The sequence below is a fragment of the Myiozetetes cayanensis genome, unplaced genomic scaffold (genome assembly GCF_022539395.1).
Source record: "Myiozetetes cayanensis isolate MyiCay16 unplaced genomic scaffold, myiCay2020 scf13, whole genome shotgun sequence".
Taxonomy (NCBI): domain Eukaryota; kingdom Metazoa; phylum Chordata; class Aves; order Passeriformes; family Tyrannidae; genus Myiozetetes; species Myiozetetes cayanensis.
Window position 1 is genome coordinate 13019363 of NW_026086937.1, and position 18192 is coordinate 13037554.

Below are 18192 nucleotides of genomic sequence, written 5' to 3' on the forward strand. Positions count from 1 at the left end.
CAGCATGAAGAATCAAACTTTTGCATCCATTTACAGTCTTTCAAATGCTTGAAAAGCAACTTAGACCAGCTCCCAGCCACTTGCCTTTCTCATGGCCAGAGATAAATGCAAGTAGATATGGTATATTTTGCTCTCCAACCACTCACTGTCCGCCTTTTTGTCTCTTCTTACTTGGGAAGTGTGGGCTAAAATTTGCCCTCTAGGTGAGATTACTCGTACAACTTTTCTCTCCAAACTCTACCTGGACTTGCTGTGCAAGGATGCTGGCAGGCACAGGACTCCCTGAAAGGAAGCTCGAGGGGGGTGGTAAGTACTGACAGAAGTGAGACTGAAGAAACAGGCTCTGAAAGCCATTTACCAAGGTAATTAAAGCCTCTGGGGAGCAGAGGGAGGGTGACTCCACTTGCGGCATGCCACAAGAGGGCTGCTGGAGGTTGATGGTGCCGCACTGTGACCTTCCTGAACACAGGTTGCTCCCAGCCTTTGTAGCCTGTGTGTAAATGCTGGAATATGGCTTGAACATAAAAAATAATGACTTGAACTACAATGGAGAAAAGGGTCCCTATTATATGTCTGTTCCTCCTGCTTTTGTGAGTGGTTATATAACAGAAAATGACTGTCGGCTCATCAGTTGTTGAAAATCTAACCTACTATTTTCTGACCCAGATGTTGTTCAGATGAAGATGTACGCCATCTTGCACCAGAACCCCTGCCTTTAAATGAAAGACATGATGACACATCACATTACATGGCAAAATTACAATGCAATTATGCTTTAGTAATAATAATATGCTTCATTTAATAGTAACCTTTTCAGAAGAGATCTAATAGTACAGGCAAAATACGACAACTTTCAGTTTCTTTTTCTGATGGTAATTCAGATGAAACCAAGAGGCTACTTACGCCTCTTGGAGGCTACAAATATTCCTGACCAAGACAGAAATGTAATGCAGACCATGTTCAGTTTAGAGACCCCAGAATGGTTTAGCACACAGAGCCACATCGAAGGAAACAAAGGCACCATGAACTCAAGGAAGTTGCACCTGGACAATCTAGTGTGCTTCCTCATCTGAAAGTTCTATGCCTCTACCACACTCTATGCCACACCATACTTGGACTGCTACCTGCTAAACTGTGTCCTGCCCCTCGAGAAGTAAAAGGGAACACATTCGACACTGTTTGGACACCAGGTCTCTGGCCCTAGTGAAGGATTTATAGCTTATGAATGGAAGCCTAATGGAGACATAAAACTACTGATAGGAAAGGCTGACAGAGCCCTGACAGATTCAATATGGTGCCATGTATCATTCTTTAATCTTAACTGTGACATGGCATCTCAGAGAACCATTGTCGATGAAGGCTTCTCCATGGGAGGCATTCATACAATTGCTGCTGTTAATCACCTCCTGAAAACTGTGTGAAAAGGGAAAAAATTAAGTTTAGAAAGGTAAAATGATCCTCCGCAGGTGTCACAAGAGGTCAGGATGAGGAGCAGAAAAGGAAGTCAAGCGTGCTGCTTGTTGGCCTTGCTCCTCAGCCCAACACTGCACCATCTCTCCCCTTGTCAAAGTCTGGGGATACAGAAAATACACATAAGAAAACTACATATCCTGAATTATCATCTCTGAGATAAATTAAGGTCCCTTTACTGCACAAACTGAGTATTTCCAACAGGACCATTCTAGCATCTCTCTTCTCCCCATGTGCACACTGGAACTACAAAAGGAGACTACTATATTATCCAATACATAAAACTTTTAGTTCCTTTGGTAGCTCTGAGCTATGGTGAAAAACCAGTGAAAGTTCCTTCCCACTAGTCAGGGAAACTCTGCTGTGAGGAGTGACTCAGCTGGGACATAGTCCAGAAGGCAACAGGAGATGAGGGGCCCCGATGGCACTTTTCCAGTCTTAATCAGCACTGTCTACACGGTGATAGAGACTGATAAGCTGCCAGAAGTCATTTCTTTCTATGAGACTTGAAACAGTGGTCCAGAACAGTTGTGATCTTTGTGTGTGTGTATTTTATCGGGGTTTTTTTAAATGCAAAATCAAAGGCTGTAATTTCCCTTGGCGGCCAACAAACAATTCTGATAGTTTCATTCTAATCTCCTATAAGTATCCATTTCTCCTCTCTCAACCTTAACCAATTTCCACTCCACACAGCATTATTTTTTTCAAACAAATCAGACATGCCTGTCTACAATAGCACATTTATCAACAGGCAGGGCTGTGATAGAGAGAAACTATCTCTACCGCAGAGTGCATAACACATTTGGGAATCCTTTCTAATAAAAAGGGATTTGATTAAAGACAGCCAACTACCACAGATCAGCAGTAAAGAAGGAAGAGCAGCTTAGACTTAAAAGACTTCAATCTGCTGATCTGCCAAGGACTTCCCAGGAGAAGTCACTTCATAAGTCACTCCAGAACCTACAGGAGGGTAGGAGGGGACATACATTTGGGGTGCTTGGACTTATTATAGTAGTCTGGCCTTAACAAAATCAGGTTAGGTAGAATATACAACATGCATGTTTAACTCCTAAAAATGTACATTGATTTTTTTTTTTAATTATTATGCTTACTGATGATACCTCCATGCTCAAGCACTGCCTTGCCAATGGAGCTAGAGTATTTCCCAGTGGCTGGATTGTGCTGCTGTGACAAGCCTAGGCAACACACAGCTGTCAACTGTAATCTTGCTGCTCCGAAGTGTGTCTCCTGCATGCTGCTTCTGGCTCCCACCACGCATCCCAGCTCCCTGGGAAGGCACTGTGATTCGTGCCACGCTACCAGCTGTGTGTGCTCGCGTGAGCAACACTTGCCCAGAACAGTTCCCCCAACCCTGAAACCACCTTCAGTAATTTCCACCCAGGGAAGCTGCAGAGAGGTGCAGTGAGCACAGACTGGATGGAAGTTCTGGCTGACCTGCTGCCCTGAGCTCAGCTCACTTGGTCTGCCAGCAGTACCAACCAGCATTTCCAGGGCAAAGAGACAACTTCAGTGACTCCTAGTCCTCTTCCCTCCCAAGGAACCTCTGCTCTGCCCACTGCTGGGCATATTCTGCTGACTCCAGAATCAAGATGGCTTGACTGAAAACCAGAGATACAGCAAGTGAAATCACAGAAGGAAAATGGTTACGAAAAAGATTCCAGAGTGCTGACGGGCCAAGTAAAATGACCTTTCTCCAGCCTGACAGTTCAAATGTAATTATTCCAACAAATTATTTTTATGACTTAATATAACGCCTTGCAGCTTTCTAGCAAGGTTAATTAGATTCCTCAATTCAAAACCTATCTGCACTTAACCAACTTTTAATATGCTGAAATCCAGTTTTCTAAATTCAAACTAATAAAAGTGATTAGTTGACAGCTATCTGGTATGCTACAATTACCATGGCATTTAGACCTCAGGCATAAGATATTTAATGCAAATCAGAGTCAATGTCTCTGCCCATTTGTCCTTTTTCTGATTATTTGATCAATGTGCCATATGAATCCTGTACAGTCCACACTACCACACTAAATAAATAAAGCACAAGGGCAGAGATATTATTTGAGACAGTTAACCAAAGTTGAAAGACTCTTTTTTTCCTCCCACACTTAATTTTTTCCTTCCACATGAGTACGAAGTTACTGAAAGGCACTGGCTGACAGCTTAAGTAGAAATGGGTATTTAGTTCTGACATAGCCAGAATTAGTACAGAACTCCCGTCCTGCACTGCCGTATCAAAGGGCTTCATCTATTATGACTCCAGAGACCATCTTCCCCCAGGGAAGAGCTTGGGCTGGAACAAACCTAGGAGGATGAGAGCAGCCTACCACTTTGATGGTATCCAACCATAAAAAGTAGTTGTGGTCCTGCATTATGTATCTTTTTAGATAGATAATGCTCCCAAATGGCTGTGTGGGGCATAGCATGCTTAGAAAGCTGAGGAGGTGATTAGCCCAACACATGGCTCTTCTGCACATCAGGAATGCCAGGGCTGGACACTGCTTCAGAGATGAGCTTCAGCAGCATACACTCAGTGCAATTAGAAAAGCAATCAGGTGCAGCTGGTGATTACACATCACCTGCCCAAGGTAGGATTAAGGTTGTTTGATTTTCATCTTCCACCTTGCATCGTGAATGATTATTCCATTTTTGATCATGCCATCACTTAAACACTGGCAAAACACGTGAATGCTCTGAAGCCTCCTTTCCATTTTGTTGTCTCCTGCTGAGTTAAGAGCTATTGGCATGGCATCGTTCTGACCTTACATCTGATAGCCAAATTGAAGACCTCACACTGAGGGACTTTATGTTCCAACCGTTTGAGCTATGCATCCCTTTTGGATGAAGAAACTTTGATGTACCACCATCTTAGGCATACAGTATTAGTCTGCAAGATCTGAGCTTTTCAGCTTCATAAATTCAAGAGCTAAACAAAACTAAAGCTTCACTTCAGGAAGCAATTTCTGAGCTGTGAGGAAAATTAATCACTAGAACAGCTTATCAGGGTAGGTGGTTGACTCACAATTGCTCGAAGTCTTTCAGATAAGATTAGATTTTTATTTTTTAAAGTCATGATTCAATCATGTTTCTGGGACAAACTGAGAGTAAGACATTAGGCAGTATAATGGCAAGGTCCTTTCTGACCTTGAAGCCTGTGCATCTCCAAATTCTTTGTTCATCTGCCTACTTTCCTGGGCTAAAAGGAAAACCGGATAGGCTCTGGTCCATCAACCAACTCCTGCCACACAGTTCTACATTAAGAAAATTACTATAATCAAATCTCATGCTTCAGGGCTTCAGCCATTTGCCTGAAGGGAGCAGGAAAGAAGTTTCTCCTGCCCAGTTAATGGCTAAATGTTATGTTTATTTGGTTGTTGCTTCATGTTTAAAACATCAGAGAGTGAACCCAAATAGCAATGGGCAGAGATGAAGTCAAACCCATCAACACAGAAAATGCTCTTTGGCTATTCTCTATTCAATTAGTCATTCCGGCTCACACCTCAGATCAGTGATAGTCATCAACTCTGATGACTACCAGTGTTGACAGAGAAGATATTTTGGTTGTGAGGGTGGAGACCACAGAAGATAGAAGGTACTGATGACAATGGGGACTGATATCAACTCCATCTACAAGGGCAATGTTTGTTTGATTAGAACATCTTAACCTGCCCATGTTATCAGATTCTTGTCACTGCGAGATCCTCATTTATTAGTTAAACCTTGATCCCATTTGTTTTTGGATTAAACCAGATCACAAAAGTTTCTTTAAGCCAGAAATGTTTTGATCCACTCAAACTCTACAGCAAATAGAGCTAGGGAGCAATCTAAATGAAATTTTTAAGAAATTATGAAATAAAGAAAGATAAAGAACCCAGAATGAATGGCCTGCCCCAGTATTTAACTTTACAAACTGTAGCAGTTTGTTTCCTAACAATACTATTACCCAAGCCTGTAAGAAACTAAGCATACAAGCAGATGCCTCAAATGTGCCCAAGACTTGACCTTAATGCAGAGTTCAGACCCCACATCACCTATCTTTCATATAAAGGCAAGGTATACATTCTACACCTACAGATATCTAAGATAATTCCTTTCTACACCACTTAAGAAGGAAATTAGACAATTATCTTTTTCTGGGCAAGGAAGACAATACAGTTATGAGTGAACAGGTCCCCATGTATAACCACCCTAACCAACTCAAAATGGATTTCCTTTTTATCTGTGCCAGCACACAGAAAATGAAAAACCATGCCTTAGAAGCAGAACACATTGACACTTCTATGTTTTTTGCAGCTGGAATGAGAAGGGAGCAATGGGGCAGGCAGGCAAGACAACACACCACACCTGAGTTCAGACAGGTAGCCAAAGAGCTGGGGACAGATGGTGTGAAAATGAACCAGACATTGAAAAATTCAACCTTAAAACCAGAAAGATTACAAACATATAGTGAGTGAGCATGAGATTTATGCTGAAATTACAGAGGAATTCCTATGGCTGATTACACTTCCAGCCCAAGCGTGGAAAGCACATCCATCAATACGAGTGTCACTACGTTACCAGTGCAGCTGTCGGGCCTCCCCATTACTGCACCCGGTAAATATGGAAGAGGGCTATGGACACTTGTGACAAGGCTCACCAAAGTAGTCATCAGAGGGAGGATTCTCCATGTCATACAGCATTTTCTTGGTCAGATGTTCCAGCTCATCCTCAGGCCTGAAGGCAGGAGTGCTTGATGCAGGTCCAGAGCTTGGATATCCACTCTGGAAAAAAAGGACAGTCTGTGATGTGATATAAAAAGCATTCACACAAAGTAAGAGGGTCTGTTGGTTGTTCAGTGTTGAACTTCATTCTTTATCTTGTTTTTGCTTTCTTTAAACCCCAAGGGATTCAAGCAAGTAAACATCTCACTTATAATAATGGCCAGTCTTCGCGAGCAAAGATCCGGGGAAGGTCTTTACACCTTCCAGCCTGCGCATTGGATTTTTTAGGTGAGACACAGTGTGCGCGGAACTGAGCCCACCCTTTAATCCTAAGGTTCATCTGCCGGGGCCAAGCAAGCTTGGACGGTGGCAGCGAGGTCCTTAGGACGTAGATGGATTGCCTATTTAAGGGTTAACGAGCTCCATCAGCCCGAGAGTGGCCCTGATCGGGAATCGAACCCGGGCCTCGGCGGTGATAGCGCCGCGCCTTTACCACTAGACCACCATCTCACTTAATGTAATGAAAATGGACTCTGAGAAACATCCAGTGAGATGCTATATATCCTCCGAGAATGAGAAGTATTCTCTGCCTCATAATTAGGTGTCAACTGGGTAACATATAATAATAAATAAAGGGGAAAATTATTTCAAGGATAACTTGATACAAATGCTTTCCAACACTAAAAAAGGCTTTGGAAGTATTTAAGTTTGGACTTAGTAAAAGCTTCCATCACTTAACAACTCAACATAAAAGATGCTAGAACAATCATTCCTACAGTGGTGGAATATATGGACAGAAACTCATAATTCAAAGCTGCTAGTTATGTTCTCTTCTTGTTTGTTTTGACACAAATTCAGCTATTAACATTAGTGAGACCAGGAGGTGGTCCACAGATTTTTAGTATTAGGGATACAAGTAGTTTAGTATGGATGCAGAAACTGAGTTCTCTTGGCCTTCATATGCTAACAGCTGGATACAGTATTTGCAGTCTGTTTCAGAGCATCTTCTCCCTGAAAAACACCGGAAGTATGGGCATATTTTGAGAAGCACAGAATTAGTCTTATGCCTAGAAGTTTCTTAGAAGAAGCTAAGTTTAGTGTCCATAATAAGAAACTCGGTCATTTCAGGATTAAAAAATGCTGACACCAGCTTTCCTTGTGTGCACTGCTTTCTTGAAAGACTTGTATATGAATTCTAACTTATTTATGAAACATAGCATTTCAGTAAAGCAAGTGATTTCATTGATTAATTGCTGCCTTCATCACAGATTGGACTTTTGATATGAAACAAGGAAGCATTTTTCTATGCTCCATGCCTACTTACATGGCAAGAAAATGTAAAATCACCAGAGAAACAATGCACTGGCCACTTCTATCTGGCTTACAGAGACTACACCTGACACAAAGAATCTTTATTGAGCCAGTGATGTTCAACAAAGAACAGCACGTTTAAAGCACTGCACTGCAAGAGAACTCACTAAATGCTTTCATGCTTTTCTCTTTCAGGTAAGAAAGAGACTTCAAATGAGACATCAATCAATGTAGAGAAGGTCTCAGAATGATGCTTAGCAATAATATATCAATTATCCACTCCTAAAAACCAAACACTTGCATGTTCCTAACCATACTTATTTTCCAGGTCCATGCTAAGTTGTACACCATTACCCTCCTCACTTGTTGGCCTGATCTTCCTCACAGGCACTGCTCCCATGAGCACACGCCTGTGCTCCCTGGAAGGGCTGGATTTGCTGTGCACACACGATGCAGAAGTTGTACCTGTTGCCTGCCCGACAACTGCTCTGTGGTGGAACAGCAGAAGTGCACAAGGGAGAGGGGTGACACAGTCCCCTGGGAAAAAAAGTGTACCTGGAATAAGCCCCAGGCTGGATGAATTTTCATGAAGGGTTGTGTGAGGTCTGTTTGCCATACATGCACTCCCTGACTGAGAATACAGATTGGACCTACCACACATTCAGGTTTTCCCATAGATGTTTCCTTTTTTTGTTTATGATTTTTTTTTCTGAACAATAATTAAGGATTTTGTGCATTTCTCTAGGAATTCCAGTTGCCTAGCAGTTGTTCTGAGGAGGCTGCTGAACATCTGAAAATCCTCAATGTCCACACACAGAGCAGTAAACTTCATTGTACAAATGCAACCATGCCGACATGTTTGTGCTACCAAAACTTACGTTTTCATGTGGGGAGGCAGGCAGTATAGTGCACAGGAATTACATTTGCTTTCTAAGTCATGTAAATGCCATCTCTGTGGGATACATAATTTTGGTGGGGATAAGGCCATTCATATGACCAGAAGTTTCATAGCTGGATATTAGACGCAGAACACTCAAGACTCGCTTTGCCAGTGCTTTGTGGCTGTTTTTAGAAGTCTAGTTTACAACTGTTTCATTAGAAATAATAAATAGCATAACCCTAAGAAAAAAAAAAGGTTTATTAATAAGCCAATTAAAGGTGTCAAATGTAAAGCATTTAATCTTGGAACAACGTATTTTTTCCCTTTGCTCTCTTGTTCCTAAGAGCTGATCATGAATCTCGCCCAAACATATATTTTAACACAGCAAGTGCAGCCAAGGATTTATTAGCCTGAGAAATCAATCGGGCAACTGAGCTTCTCAAAGTATTATTTTAGGTATTGTACCTATTGTACCTATTTCACTTTCCATGCAGAAAAGAATGACCATTGCCATCTCACCAGCAGAGACTCCTTTCATTCTTCTTGCATGGAGAAGACAGTACAGCCCAAAGCTGCTGATGGCCCTCATCCCTGTATTTCCCCCATTTGCTCTCTCTGGTTTTGGAGGCCACATTGCCTCACACACACAATAAATAGGCCACTCTTGTATTTTATCTACATTGCACATTTCCAAACCAGGCAGATTTCTTATCCAATACTCAATGTCAGCTAAAATAACAAATACCAACCACAATGTTATGAGATGCTTTAACTTATTTTGACTAAAATGCTATGCCTTTTTGACCAGCATTTAAGCAGCGCTAGGCACATCTTTTTCCTCCTTGCATGGCACATGCTTGACTACGTGCCTCCAGGAAAATGCATTTCATGCGTACGAATGTGCAGTTGAGTTTGCTGGGACATGCACACACACAAACATAGAGAGAAAAGTGTATCTTTAGTCCAATCTAAAATGCTTGTTTCAGCAAAACAGTTTCCTTCCTCCTCTTTGTTAGGTCAGGGTAAAAATATAACACTGGCTTTCCTTACAAAACAGAGTTGTGGTGTTGTTGTTTATATTAAACTTCCTCTATTTTCTCCTGATTTGTACAATGACCAAGGCTGTCTAGAAATACAATTTGCTGTCTTATCTACCACAGTCACCTTTGTGGGTTCTCTTTTCTCCATGATGCCTCAATGCACGCAAATATCCACTTCCTTAGCTAAACACATCTCAAAGATGGGGTCTAAACTGAATTGCCACATGGCCTCCCAAATTCCCTGAGCACCACTCTGTCTGACTAACCACAGAAAAATCAGGGATGATAAACTGACCCAGAAAAATGGAAAGAAGCCTTGGTCAGCAAAAAGATGTTTTTGCTTTGGTCAGCAAAAACCCTGCCAGCACTCCCAGGGTTAAACTCTGTGGCAGAAAATATCTTCATGCTACAAAGGAAGTGAGCTAATCACTTGTGCCACTATCAAAGCACTGCAACAACATCTGGCTCATCTTCCTCATTTAAGTTCAGTTCCTAAAAAGCCAAGTCAAAAGAAGCAGTCCCGTGGAATCACTGTATAATTATTTTGGTACACAAAGTTGATACTTGTTTCAGTGCTTCCCTGGCACGTTTTCTACTCAGGCCTCACTGGTACAATCAGCTGTCTCTGACGTATGGGCTGCCCAGAGCATTTGCCAATGAGAACATTCCCCATCCACATGAAAATACCTACCCAAAGGGGTAAAAGCCACAGTGCAAAATATGCAAAGACAACTGAAGATGGTGCTTTGATGAATGCACCATCACTCCAGAAAACACTGTATGTAGTGATTTCTCTTGTCCATTTGCAAATACTGTAGAAGAAGCTTCTTCTCTCTCAAAGAAATTAACTTCAATTATGTGTTCCCAATTACAGAAACATGGAAATTATCTTCTTTACAGAGGGTAGAATCAGCCCAATTTGGAACTGAAAAGCAGACAGAAACATCTTTTACTGATAGTGACTTTCCCTTTAATTTTCTTTTTCCTTGTTCAACTGCATAAAGTTGGACCTTTCCCTTCACTTCATGCACCAAAACTGATCATCAGTTAAAAGAATAGTTAAATAGCATCACAGCATATTTTTTATTCAACAATCTAACAAAGACCACACTTCTTCATTTAAATTATTGACTATCCAAAACAATTGCAAACTTTCAGAGCAAGAAATCCAGCATGGTGCCATGTCTTTCATGAGTTGTGCTCTCAAATAAATATCAAGATTCCCTACAGCTGTATTTCAGTTTCTAATTAAGGCCAACTCTTACAGAGGAGATGCAATAGAAAAAAAATATTTTCATTCTTGATTTGTTTTCCCAGTGAAAGGTTACTGCTGCCAGAGTACATACAGATTCCTGAAAAGACAATTCTGCCTGAAATCCTTGCAACATGCACGTTCCTTGATTTACTCCTGCTTGGAGAGTAACTCATGAAGATCCTTTGAGGAAGCTTCCCTGCATGACGAGATTTCCACTGACAGCCAGTGCCTTCTGGCCCATACCAGCAACTCAAAATCACAAGTCTTTGGCCTGGCAGGAGAGAAGACTCCCCTGGGACACGCCAGAATGGGACAAGCCACCAGTTGCCTTGCTGCCCACCTGCCCTGCCATCACTTCCCACAGCAAACCAGCAATCCAGAACACACAGTTCTGGTAGCAGAGCCCTCATTTGTTAAACACTGCTTGCTTTGAAATAGGACGGTTTTGTAACTGCTTCAAAGCTCTAGAGGATATTTTTCTTTATTTTTAAACTTCATTATTGTAACTGTATCCTTACTTAGCTATCTAAGCACACTGACTGTCCTATTCTAATCCTGCTAAGCTCTTAGTTTCAGTGATCTCTTGTGACATTAAGCTACACAGAATTTGAGTAATAACAACAAAAATATTTTCCTCTGTTTCAACTTTACAGTCTGCAATTTTGCCTCTTTTTTCTTACACTGTGAAACTGGGACGCAGACAGGTAGGAAGGGGAGGTATCTTGTTGATAGTTTTAAAAGCAAAACAATAGAGCCAGATAGCAAAATCACTAAAGAGCTGAGAAGTTTCCCAGACTTCGAAAATCAGGCTGCTCATATAGATGTTTATTTTGACTCACCAGAGCAGAACTTTTAGCTTACAGTCACGAAACTGAAATCTTTGTGTACTGATATTGAATTCAACAGGATCACCATACATATATCCTAATTACTCTGTAAAATGGGTTTAACAATATTTCTCTCTTAATTAATCAGTGCCTGCAGAGCTCTCCAAGCTTCTGCAATGTAAGTGACTACACAGAGACGGAGTGTTTTATTAATCATGAAGCATGGTAACAAATGAACATGACTGTTTTGTCCTTGGACTGTTTTATGCTATTATATGCAAACAGACTAAGTAGCTTTTCTTGCTATTCTTCATGTTCTCACTAATGTTTCGAATCTGGAAGGGCGGGTTATTTTTGCTAGGTATTATAAAAGCTGGATAATCTGTAAACACTGCTATCTGCTTCTTGCTTCTGCACTGAGCACGACTGTTAAATGACACCTTCCACTGACATTATGGCAAGTAATTGTGGACTGTTTATATATTCAGGGTTAACAGCAGATGAGCTAGATTTTTATGGAGCAACATTGGCCATTTCTCATTAGAAAAAGCAAAACAAACAGATCTTCAAGTAATAAATTTTTTACATGTTATTTCAGAAAACAGCAGATTTAAGCTATATTTCACATAAGAACAGCTATAAAATACTACATTTTAATGTCCCATTGGTGCTTAAATGTATACACAGAAACAAATTCAGCAGTGCCTGATCTTGCCTGGGGCCTCTCGGCCCTATCACTACACAAATATGCTTTACTTGTAAAGGCTTATCTCATATGAAAAGGGGAGCAGGCTGTTTTTCCATTAACCCCACTTATTTTGATAACAGACATTTTAGGCACTTTTAAAAAAAGCCAGGAACTCAAGGCACAAGCTGGATGGTACTACTGAGTGGGAGAATGAGGCATCACCCATCTACATGCAAATAAAGAGATTGCATCATTTTAGCCCTATGGTTTTGGCTGGAAGAGCTTAGTCTGCTTTATAAAATTACATCAGGAGTTCCTGCGCTTCCTTGTCTATTGTTTCAAGATTGAAGGCTTTATTCTGCTCTAAGCTGCTTGCCTTGCCACATCTCTCTGGGCTCAGAGTCAAGCACTCTCTTACTCCCATGTATCATTACCAGCAGTAAAGACCCTATAGGTTGCTTATCAACTCCCCTCCTTTCTGTTGTAATACTGTAGGCTTCCAGGATGGCCTTCAAAGCATTAATTAATTAAGCATTATATTTACTGCTATCAACAGGTCAAAATCTGCATTTCAGAGTAGGAGCCATAAGCATCCATATGAGATGACAGTCTCAAAGTCTTGGTCCCAAGCTGCACAGGGATGTGCTGTACAGGGGTTTGAATTCGCTTCTTGTCATCTTGGCTATACATCTTGGGGTGCACAGTGCCATCTAGGGCTTCTTGCCTGGGCAGGTGATGAGCCTCAAGACCTGTACAGAGCTGCCTTGTGCAAGTCCAAGGCAGCACTACTGAAAGATATCAAGCTGTGGGGGACTCCAATTGCAGTGACTGGCACTCCAAAGTGGGGCTCGTGGTCTCCCCATCAACCGAGCCATATTCCCATCTTGGAGGACAAGCACAGGGGCAAACCTAATAAAAATGGGAATGCTCCAATATTCATACTGATGAAAAGAGATGTGTTTGCTGACACAGCACACAACTCGCCCAGACGATTCATTGCCACAATGAAACAACTGAAAGAAGTGCCTTCCTTCCAAAGCCTACCTTTCCAGAAACGTCCTTAAAAATCCAAGGAAATAATCGAGCTTTGCCCTTGCTTAAGTGTTTCATTTGCAAAGCACTTCACAGAGGCAGAGCTCAACTGTTTTCACAGACAATGAAAAGCAACACCGCAGGATGGGCTCACACACCCCCCCGGTGCAGCGACCGCAGCGCCCAGGGATCTCACCACCATTCACCGTGTGGAGCTGGGGGTTGGACCGGGTGCTTCTGCGATGAGCAACACCTGCCCTGCGGTTCAGGTTCGCCACCCAGTGAAAAAACAGGCTGTCCCAGCTGCAGTGCCTTATCAGGTAACAAAAACAGAACTGCTGGGGCATCACTTGTTTCAAAAGAAAAATAAATCTCACCATTTTAGTGGTACTAATTCTGCATGTGAAACCTGCATTCATACTGTATTAACAGTTTAAATATAGCTTTCTTGCCAGATGCCTGAATATGCTAGAAAAGATACTTAAAATATGCAAATTGTGTTTCTGTTTTAATAACACAAAGAAACCTAAAATCACATCACTTTCCATCACCAAGACAGTTTTTAATATAAGCTTTTTTCATGTGAAAACTATAACAGCAAACAAATGGTTAACCAAATGTGTTTAACCCACAATCTGTAGTCTCACTTTTAGTCAACTGTGACATGGGCCATTACACTTCCCAGGACACCAGTGACTTAAATGAAGACTACACATTTTGCTTAACATTAAAAGATTATATATATAAATTACAGTAAAAAAAAAGCTTCTCAGAATAGAGTGGGGGCTTGGTTCAATATCCATAGCATTGGAGGGTTGGATTCCTGAGCTTTATCCTCAGCAATAATCTTAACCAGTCTGATCCTGCACCCTGCTGTTATAAATGATGTTCATAATGCTTGGCTGTCTCAAGAGAGTTTGAGAGTCTCAATGAACTCTTGATTACAAAATGCTTTGAGATCCTTGAATGAAAGACGCTAAATGAGTACAAATTATGACTATTATTAATTACCTTTAGTAGCCAAAATTGTGCCTGCTTTCACTCACATGTGCCTACATTTTGCCTGCTAAGATTATAACATTTTCAAAACAAATACTGGTCTCAAACATGCCCCTCAGTGATCTTGTATAAATAAAAATGATAAGAATAAATATTAGAGAAATCAATAGTATGGCAAATCAAATTCCCACTGGACTAAGACATTACTTCTTATTTCATGACTGGAATATTTCTCCATTTTACTTATGTTCTGATCCCAGAATTATCTGTTCTCTTTTCGTCATGTGCAGGTGCTTTTGCTCTTAGAGCTTTGCTGTTTTTCTTTTAACTTTGCACAGGCCACGTTTCTTGAAGTGGTTACTGGAGGATTCTAACCCTTCCTAACAAAATGGGTACAAGTTCCTTTGGAAAGAAGGTGGGGAGCTCTGAACCTATCAGAGACTGTAAGCACTGCGTAGGAACCTTCGTTTGACTTTCAGTGACTGAGTCAGGGAAAACGAGGCAGAAATTTAAGAGACAGTCCAGACATCTGGATTCTGCCCAGGTCATCTACTGTGCTCGCCTCTCAGCTGAGGTGTGTTTCAAGGGTGACAAAAAATTTTCAAAGTGACACCTTTTCCAGTGATGCAAGAGAAAAGAGAATTTGCAAATAATAATGAGAAGATTGCTATTCATCAAAGTCAGAGGAAGAGCTCATTTGCTTGCACCTCCAGGTCTTTTGGTTGAGACTGTAGAGAAGAGTATTAAAAGGGTACTGATATAGCTCAAGACAATCTGTAGGCAGTAAAGATCAGAGTTCATCTCATCTCTGCCTCAATTAGAGCATCTCTATATTTTATACCATCTATATGGATGTTTCTATTGCTGAATTGCTTTATTCACCTTTAAGAGACTGAAGCTTTACTGCATTTAAAACAATTAATTCTCCTCATCAAGAGCCTTCTGTAGGTATCTGCAGGTCGCCTAAATCTCAGCTCAGCCATCTAACATCATATCAAGTGCCATTTGCAAACATGTGTTATTTAATTCATGAGAAGAAATTACTCAGACTGTCAGTGTTGAGCAGACCACATGCACCACTTCTAACAGCAAGCTTGGCCTCTCTGCTGTCTCCAGCCCAAGCAAGGACAATGGCCTCTTCACAAAATTACCAGACTGGAGTTCATCATGACTGGTGTTTAAAAACTTAGAGAACCCTCTCACCTCGTATGAAATGGAGGTGCCCACCAAAAATGGGCCCTTTGCCTGCAGAGCTTATGCTACTCACTCACATTAGGGCCTGGAAAGGGTCTGACAGCAAGCTCATGGTGCAGCCTCACCCACTGGGCATTAGCTGTCCTTGCAGGTGCTACTGTGATGCTGAGCAACGTCAGGCAGAGGATAGGACACACTGGCAGTATGGAAAAAGGTGGTGAAACCAAAGAGTGCCATCAGGAGCAAAGGGAGTTATGCACAAGAAAAGGAGGAGAGAGTGAAGGGCTGCAGCCTCCAGTGAATGTCATCTTGATAGCCTAAGCACTGCTGCTTGTACATGTTTCACTATCAATTACCTCAAGATAATCAGAAATAATATTTTCAAAAAAAGCAGTGCCAAATTCTATACTGCACTTGGAGCAAAAAGGCCAGGGTAAATGCCCGTCATCTAGATTATCATTTATTTCACCCAATGTACTTATGAAAATGATCTCTCATTTGGCTCACAGCAGTAGAAATTTCTCAACAAAGTCATAATTCTCCTGTAATAGAGTCCAGGGCAGTTAAGTATTACTCAAATAAAAGTTCCAAGTCTCCCTTGAAACACTGTCCTTGCTCAGGAATTTCCCACAATCACAAGGGAGGCGGGACAAAAGGGCAGCAAGAGATGAGGAATGATGTTCCCTCAGAGAGAATCACAGGCTGAAGACCCAGAACATCCCATGTGGTGGCCAAATTGTGGCAGGAAAGCAAAGAAGCAGGGATTATGGGCTATTGAAAAAATGCTGTAGGATATTTCACCATAGGTCTCAACTCTCTTGCAACCTGCTGGAACAGGAGTGAAGATCTGAGTTTGCTGTGCTATTCCAATTGCGGATGCTACGAATCCTGCTCCTGCATAGGGCAGGAGATGGCCCTGGGCAGAGAAGAGCCACAGGAGCAGAGGTCAAGGTCAGATCTGGAATGAGGCCTCCGGCAATCAGGGGAGAGAACTAGGGAAAAGAGAAATTAGCCCTTACCAATGCAAATATAACAATTAAAAAAGGTAGAACTACAAAGGCAAGAAAAAAATGCTGGTAGGAAGAGAGGAAGACCAGTCAGAAGGCAGCATGCAGTAAGGGATTTAAGCCAGAGCCCAGTATCTGGGATGAGATAGAGAGGATGAAAAAAGCTCAGCCTGGCTAGAAGCTTCCAGAGCTGGCAAGAATTCATGGAAAGAGCACTGTATGCACTCACTGCGTAAAGGAGAGTGGTTTAGGGAAGACTAGTGTGCAAAGGAGCTGTATGAAATGGAAAGATGGACTAATGGTATCCTCAGAGCAGGGAGCAAGCAGAAAACGATGAGAAAATGAGAGGTGTCAGCATCAGATGATTTTACTGAATCACTTCCCTTGTCCAAGAACTATCAAGTGCTAATCAAACCCAGCATTTTCAGTCCATGGGATTGGTCAGATGCTTCAAGATACTTCTCTCTGTGTGTTCTTGATGGGACATCAGGGAGGGTAGGCACCCAGGGCAGAGCACTACACCCTCAGACTCACTTGAATCCCATATGGAAGGGTTATATTGGGTTTCAGTGTCACATGCTCCTTCTTTCACTTCACCTGCCACATGTACTGCGGGATCCCATGTCTGTCACAGGCATGCTTTCCAGCCAAATGGAAAACTACTGTGTGGCCAGGATGATCAAGATGGTAATAGGTGTTTGTGCTAGGGCTTGTGCTGTGTGCTACAGAAGTACCTATGGAGCAATGAGAAGAAATTCCCTGCTTTGTGCTAGAGCCAGAAGGGAATATGAGATTCCCTGGTTTCAGAGCTATTCTACTGCTTTCACTCATCCTCTGCTTTCCCATCAGCCTCGTGAAAAGCCCTAGGATCTTGGCAGCCAAACCAGGCTGTGCACTAAGGAAGGGAATCTAAATTTCCCCAGTTGCAGCCTCTAAGGCTGCTGCCATCCTGAGGGCACAGCCACTGAACTAACATACAGACCTAATGATCTGCACTGTTCAAGGCATCAAATGCTTGAAGAAACTCACCCTGCTCAGAAGGCCATGCTCGAGCTGTATTTCTGTGCCATCTTTTATGTGAGGCTGGGACTCACTCTGAGGAGGTCAGGAAAAAACTGATGGCTCAGTAAATAAGGGATACTTGGGAGAGTTAGCAGAACTGACAGCTCAGCAATATCCATGTTTAGTTGTCAGAACATTCCTCCACGTACAGAGATGCAGATAAGAAGGTTGTCCACATTCATCTTGGGTTAGAGATGAGCTTATCTCACTAATTGGTTGAGCAGCACTTCGTGAAGAACAGAGCCAACTGGAAGAAGTGGTGGCATGTGAGACTAGAACTGAGGAGGGTGAGGACTGTGGCTGGACATAATATTGCACATGGACCATTTTGTCTGTGAACTGTTTTTGTGTCCTGTTCAACCACAACAACAGCAGCAGCCTCCTTCTGTTTTTTAATGATTAAGCAGCTCGCAGGTTGACTGAGCAAAGGCTGAAGGGGAAAAACAAAGATATACATACATATATATAATTCTGCTGCAGAAGTTACTTGAAAAGGATGGGTTAGACTTTCAGATGGTGCCAGTCAGAGTTGCTCCAGGGAACTCGCTGATTTACACAGCAGTGGAGGATCTAGCTCAGCATGCCAAAGTGAGCAATATACTCAGGTGTACACTGGCTGGTCGAGAGGCACTATTTGAGTCAACAAGGCTGTCCAAGCTTGGCCCAGACTAACTGTAGCCCCCTGAGTCCTCAGCTGCATTTGTCT

General features: G+C 42.0%; 1 protein-coding gene across 12 annotated transcripts in view; it reads right to left on the bottom strand.

The window, feature by feature from the left end:
* The window catches only part of LPP (LIM domain containing preferred translocation partner in lipoma), a 333675-nt gene that overhangs the window by 76903 nt on the left and 238580 nt on the right, over positions 1-18192 (bottom strand). For all 12 annotated transcript variants that reach the window (XM_050308804.1, XM_050308807.1, XM_050308803.1 and 9 more), the window contains one exon: positions 6128-6251. In XM_050308804.1, coding sequence (XP_050164761.1) covers positions 6128-6251 — 124 coding nt within the window. The remainder of the gene's footprint in view (positions 1-6127; positions 6252-18192) is intronic.